General features: G+C 41.1%; 1 protein-coding gene across 1 annotated transcript; it reads left to right on the plus strand.

Annotated features, from left to right (window-relative positions):
* Window positions 1–224: 224 nt before the first annotated feature.
* T265_01828 (hypothetical protein) lies at window positions 225–2,005 on the plus strand (the record flags this gene model as incomplete). The annotated part of the gene is made up of 5 exons (XM_009165938.1): window positions 225–272; window positions 431–638; window positions 1,142–1,239; window positions 1,449–1,684; window positions 1,996–2,005. 5 exons carry the CDS (start codon window positions 225–227, stop codon window positions 2,003–2,005), a joined length of 600 nt encoding a protein of 199 aa, XP_009164202.1.
* Between the last annotated feature and the right edge of the window lie 5,074 nt (window positions 2,006–7,079).

The raw sequence follows: 7,079 nt of genomic DNA on the forward strand, positions 1-7,079 counted from the left end.
TTTGTTCGACGTCTGTGTTTTTGTCGGCATCCAGATGATGTGAACGGATGTGAATGTACTGGTGCTTTGCTAAACATGTGTACCATGCTTGTGAATCTGGCAGCGGTTGGAACATTTAAGTGTTGAGATAATTATGGAGTCCAGATTGTGTCGCAGTGTTTTGTTCCTTACCGTGTACTTGTTGAGTCAGTTCAAAAATTTGTGCTTCAGGATTTTCGATTCAAATGGATCAAGGTTGTACGATTTATTATGGGAAAGATGCGTGTGAATCCGTAAGTATGAGTTTAATCTGACTCGAAACGTGTCCCTTCCATGCTACCGTATATACATATAACTAATGAGCCTAAATTGGACGAGATCCTTACCTGCTGTTCTTCAAAGATGCACTTACCTCACTTCCTGTCTATAACTCACCTTTATTTTGTTACAGGTAATGGCCCTGAAGCCGAGTTATTGGGGAAGCAAGCGATTTAGAAGCTGTACAGTTGTTGCAAATGAAGGGGGTGCGATAACTTTTCATGCCATCGTAGACTCACGAATGTTACAAAAAGATCATCAGAAGCTGTCAACCCCTTACATGCTTTGGGTTCTGAATCGACAGTTAAATTTGGATTCTGAAGGATGCCGAACTTTGGCAGGTGAGCTAAAGTCACTTACATCTGTACCTCACTAATTTTCCTTTGCCCATACCGGTTGAACGCGTGGGTTTGCCTCTCTTTGTTAACTTTTTTCACAAAAGCTGTCTTTAGGGTTTGATGACTTCATAGTTAATTGCTTCAATTTTAGGTCCTAGCACCCTCGACACAGCGCTCAGTGCACAATGTAAGTCTTAGTTTTTAGTCATCCATTTGAAGCCGAATCTTACGTTACTTCCACCCTTAGTCGAAGTATTGTTTACATGAACGTAACGTTTCTCCGGAAAGAAAACGGCAAGTGAATATCCCCCTTTCCTATGTGAGGATACACGAAGAATAAGATGTGTTAACTGGACAGTATGATAGGTTTAAAAGATGTCAGCTTTAAATGTGATGTAGGATCTAACATTTTAATTCAATGCACATCATGTTATCACTTGTTTGGAACCCAAAAAATCTATCGAGAAGAGCGATTAGCGTCAATTTACCCAGACACCTAATATCAGCTACACTTATTCAGGATTACACATCCACACATTTACAAATGCCATCGGTTTCAGCGTTTACTGTAGCCGGGACTAACAAGGAAGACTTTTGTGAAAATGTATGTCCGTAGTTCCGTAGCCCATAACCATTCACAGTTAGGCTGCAGTGTTTTTAACCACTTTGAAATTTTGAAGGTCGGAAGTGGATTAACTTTTCAAGTGTTTCTTCCAAGCATGCTTCTTGGAAACTTCAGCTTGCGGCCTAACAGAACTTTCTGATATGTATTATCTGAACCCTCAACTTTGCTCAGTATTTTATGTATTTCAGATCAAGAACCGAGTATTTTTGGGGCGAGTCCGCATTTATAGTTGTCATTATGTTGGAAGTTACGAAAAGCCTTTGCACACAGAGCTTGTGCGACTGAGCGTTATCACTTTGACGGAGCCGATAACAAGGCCTTGGTTTGTGAGGCTTTTGAACGAACTCAACACCGGATTTCCACGATGTCGATATAATCTGATGCCATATGTCTGCCAACCCAACACTCCCGGTTGTCAAACAAGGTAAGCCTCTAATATCATTACTGATGGATCATCTGATAAGGTGTGTTGAGGACATCAAACGATGTACTTCTCAATTAGGTTTAATTCAAACTGCTTCAAGTAAATGAAATAACATACAATTAAAAATTTCAAACATCGTCACATTTGTTCATTTTGGTTCTAATCGTGTCATCTTGAAAAATAGTGGTCTGGAAACCCTCCGATTAGCTTTGGTTAAAACCTAAAACCTTTGACCAGAGTAAACGTCGATGGCAAGTAATCCTTCGTGTATGCAAAACGTCATTCATCAATATTTTTATTCTCCTTTTCAGAGCGTCCTAGTAAACATACGAATAATGTCAGAAATATGTTTACTGGTGTATCCATAAGCCTATAAATACAATGCATTCTGTCTAACTTTGATTATTCCTTTCTCAGTTCATATGAAATCACCTATTTTACTGCGTGCATGCACGTGAGCCATTGCTTCATGTCTATGCAGCAAAGGCGTTTTAAGTAGCGGTAATTCACGAAAACAAGCCTCGCCGTCCGTTATGATACTGAGGAAAGATGGTCTCGATGGGGTTTTTAAAATGACCTGGGATCCAATTAAAGAAATTAAATCAAGGTGTCCAGGGGGTACTACAGTGGTCTCACGCTTTTCTTGTATGCATTTTTCAAGTCCTATTCTGCTGATAACATTCGGTTGGTATCCGTACGTCCAATGGATGCATGTGCAATTTGCATCTACAGCTTACGACAAGCCAGTCTGCTAATCTGTAAGCAACCTTTATTCCCTAGTTAGACCGAACAAGCGGTACACGCTTGATAGGCAACCAAGAGAATTATTTACACTGCTAGTCCCCACCTAGGGCGAAAACGGACTACCTGTGTCAAGTCGAATATCGTGGCAGAATTGGCTACAAAGGTCTGTCGCTTGATTTTTCATGGAATGTCAGGGTACGGTACGCACTAACAGGAGAACTGAGAGGAGGTTGCTCGCACACAGCACTTTGCTTAGCAAGCTTTCATTCTATTTGAAGTCGCTCACCAGGGGCAAGAGCATAATACGACTAGTTTCTACCACATCAGTTATTTGGGTTGTTCGACAGTCACTTGTACGCAAAAAGCAATTTAAGCTATGTGAGAAGCAAGAGGGGATGCGGCATCGAATAAACAGTGTATTTCAGCTTTTATTTGGTACGTATCCGCGGGCCTCGTAAAAGCACAGACGTATTCGATACCAGAGAAGCAGCAGGATAAGCACAATCAACTATGAAAAGAAGTAATGGGATAGGTCATCAGCTATTCCTTTCGAATAAATCTGCCAACGACCCGGAACGTTTCTTGAAAATCAACTTAGTGTTTTGTCTGAGTGTACACTGAGGTGACTCTTGCCAGAGGTAAAATTGGAGTAGTTCCTGTTGTGCATTGCCGTAAGATGGTAAGTGAAGTGGAATGCACATTCAATGAAAAAGATACGGCGATGGTGTGTTCTTTCGTCTGGTCCCTTACTCACCGTGGTCAAGCAATTTACCAGAACAAACGTGCGACAGAAGTACATGGAGAATTTCTCCCGGGATCCGCAGGGTATGCTGATAACGCGAATAAGGGTTGCTCTTCATGAATTATAAGACCGCAGATATACGCACCGCATTCAGAGTGCTGTTTACCAATGATTAAACAAGTGTATTCTGTTCGTACTGATGTGTTGAACAATAACGTCCTTGAGTAGTCAGAATAAATGTTTTTCTGAGTATTTGAGAAGCAGATCAGTGTTATTCATCACATAGAAATAGCCTTCAGCGTGCGTCTCTGTATGCGGATCATCAAGGTCACCAGGGCAGGCACTAGAATGAGTCACATGTTTGAAAGTACTGGCTTGTTGAAAGAAGGTGGCTTGGGAACGCCTTATCCCGAAGTTCGCTGATATTAATGATGCGAAAGACCCAGTTTATCACAGTACTTCTCAGGATGGTGGACATTTTCCCGATGGACACCAAGAGCTCGGAATAACTGCGAACGTTGGTGCACGTGACCTGGTACCTTCAAACGACAAACCTCAGTAGGATTGTTGGCTAGGGTTTGGATACCATCTTGCCAGCAAACATAGGTGACCGCTGAGCTTTGTGGAAGATGAATTGAAGGGCACCGTAGACTAACCAATTTCACTTGTCCAGTATGTCGTAACTCACTCTATAAAGCAAGATAGATATGTAGACTAGATGAAATATTTCGAAAAATCAAATAACTTTAAAGGTAGTAAGGTTTGCTGATTCCTTAAAAATAACATCTATCGTCTATCTAAACGTCACAGCTGTTCTGGCAAGTAGCCAGTGTACTTACATAATCACCTGTAGCTGTGATGAAACTTCATATCGGTGGAACTGACATAAGACTTAAGACACAAGAGAAATAACATTTGCTCAAATACCATCTTATGACAATACACAACCCGAACTACTCCAATTTTACCTTCGGCAAAAGTCGCCTAAGTGACCATTCAGACAAAACGCTTAGTTAATTGTCGAAAAAACGTTCCGCGTAATTACCAAGTGCAAGCTAAAGTACTGGGGATCCACATCGTTACACATTTGATACCTCGGTATTGAAAGCCTATATTGACAGTTACAATGCAGCTGGCAAAAATCATTATCAGATCGGATGGGCTTATTGATCTAGTAGTTTCTTGCAGAGTTACAGCTGCACCTTTCAGTGAAAATTTATGTGGGAAAATTCGTGAGGATTCGCGATTCACGATGGGAGAATATTACGCAAAAGCACTCGTTTTGGTTTAAGGATTTGCTGTCCGGTATAATGTGGGATCTTTTTGTGCGTGTAAGAGGTGGACTCGACATTGATACCGTGAGCATCTGATCTTGATTCACACGATGGGATTTTGAACTCTTGGGTTAAATATCATAGGTATGTAAATGCACAAAAGAAATTTACATTCAGACGCAGAACGGATGAGGAAACGTTCGCTGAAGTCTTTATTAGCAGCTATCAAGGGGTTATGAGGGATGAGGATAAAGCTAAAGTGTGCCTCTACGTTTGCCCATGGCCTGCTAAACTCGCGTAATAGAACATGGTCTAATTGGTTCATCGGCTACCCGGTATGCTCTAGCCTTCTTGGGTTTTCTATTTGGAAGGTGTATGATGGGGCTGCATTTGACTAAACTTCTGGTATTTGTAAAGACGAGTTACTTATCGAGAGTTCAGCACCATCTGGAAAATTTGTAGTAGCATTACATAACTGACAGCGACACTCCGAGATCACTGAAGTAACATTGATATAAGAAAAACTGCTGTGAATCCATTCCGCAGTTACACAACCCATCCTTTCAGGTAGTTTCAGAAACACGTTCTCTAAGTTTAATTATTACAAACTTTCTGAAAACTGCTACACCCTGATTACAGACACAAATGAGAGAGAAGATTCTAGTCGATCGCACCTAATTATTTCCATTCCGGACAATTTGATGGTTTATATCCATTTTGACAATAGAAGCAAGTTTTCTGCCACTACGACATTGAGAGTACAAGTTCCGTTTTGTAGTTCATGGCGAAAATGAACATGCCTTGGTCATCTCCAGAAACGATGTTTCCATCCAGTGGAAGACAGGTATAAACATGCATTAAACATATACCTAGAGCAGAAAAGATGACAGTGTTTAATGAGCGCACATGTAGAAGCCCGGTTTTATAGTTAACTGAATTTTACCTTGCGTACTCTCAGGAAGACCTTTACGTCAGGAAGAATGTTGGGCACTTATCAGACATTTATCACCATGATTTGCACTCACAACGATATTCAATATAATATACTACGGTAATAAAGGTGAGCGCCGAACTTCTCACAAGAGTGTTATAAATCAATTATAAGCGTTCTCGCCTTATTTTTGTGGCAGTCTAGTACGAATGCATAAAATAAAATCCATGTACAACGACTCTGTTAAACATTTTTTGGGATGTTCGAAGCAGATTTACCTAAGATATCGTACTTTCCAGTTATGATACCGCAATTGTGAAAACTTTTGTTGCGCTTGGTGAACAGTTTGCTGACGGTGAGCCATCAACATTAGGTACACAGTGTGATAGAGAAAATTACTGGAAACGACCTTCTTACAAGGCCAGTGAAAATCCTCCAGAAACCGAGTGCTACTTTCTTTCTTCTGCGACCCATAAGGAAGGCGTCTTCTTCAACTTTTCATCATTCTCTTTTTCTGCACCTATTTATCGTATAATTTTCATGGTTAGCATCGTATTGAAAAAGAATTTCGATGTCTTAAATGTCGGTACATTTGAACCACAAGACGGCCTCTTCTCGGAGCATTGGTGACTAGACAACTAGTGTGAAACTTATAAGGGTCTCGTGGCAAAATAATATGAAATAAGAATAGATCAGTAGGTATTTTCGAGCCATCCCTCTCATTCCGAGTTACCTGATGTATTTTAATGTATCCGTCAACCATAGCCTGTGTAGAGTAGATTTTCGGACAACAAGCAGAACTTGCAACGTATTTGAAACAAGTGGATGATCGCATAAAATCGTGTAACCATTTCATCAGTCAGAATAAAAGGAGAACGATCGGCTATATACCTTGGTAAAACCACGACAGTAAGTCTGAGTCAGGAATGCCGTTCGATCGTTTAACTGCTCCTTTATATGAACCGAAACACAACAAATTCCGCATACACGTCACTCTCGGTTGAACAGTTATTCTCGAGTAATTATTCTAGTGAGCCCACACCAAACGGAAGAAGTACTGAACTCGAAGAAGTACTGAACTCCTGTGATTCCACCGGAGCTCATCGGCAGTGAATATCTTTAGCCGTGCGGAGGGTTGGACTCCGCACACCTGATACTTGAGGCAAGCACTATTCCAACAGCTGTACGCATCTGAATAATCATCTCTGAATGAGTTTAGATGCGTGGGTTAGTGGTAACGCGGTCACCTCGCATGTAAGATGTGCGGAGTTCACACCCGGCACTTCCAAGGAAATGCACTTCTGATGAGCTCCGGTGGGAACAAAACTCGAGTCCAGTGGTTTCTCCGTTTGGTGCGGACTTGTCGTGATAATTGTAACAGGACAGAAAGCATGTTTAAAAGAGTGGTGTGAACGCGTCCTACATAATCGCCTACAACACAGTTCATAGGTTTCAAACGATTTACCATTTTTTCAAGGCGGATGTAAGTTTATAGGGATTTTAAGTGACCACAATGATTCCCCCTTTTGTAATACGACGTACCTTCTCCTTCTGCAGAGCATCCATATAAATTAATTTTCGTGGGGTTTCATTAATGGCATGACAAATAACTTGGTCCACCTCAAAACAAGACCGTATGATTAGTTGCATCTGCCGAAAAATCGAGGTGCCCATTAGTTGGCCAAGTGGGAGAGGATGACATTG

The sequence above is a fragment of the Opisthorchis viverrini genome, assembly GCF_000715545.1.
Source record: "Opisthorchis viverrini unplaced genomic scaffold opera_v5_20, whole genome shotgun sequence".
Classification (NCBI taxonomy): domain Eukaryota; kingdom Metazoa; phylum Platyhelminthes; class Trematoda; order Opisthorchiida; family Opisthorchiidae; genus Opisthorchis; species Opisthorchis viverrini.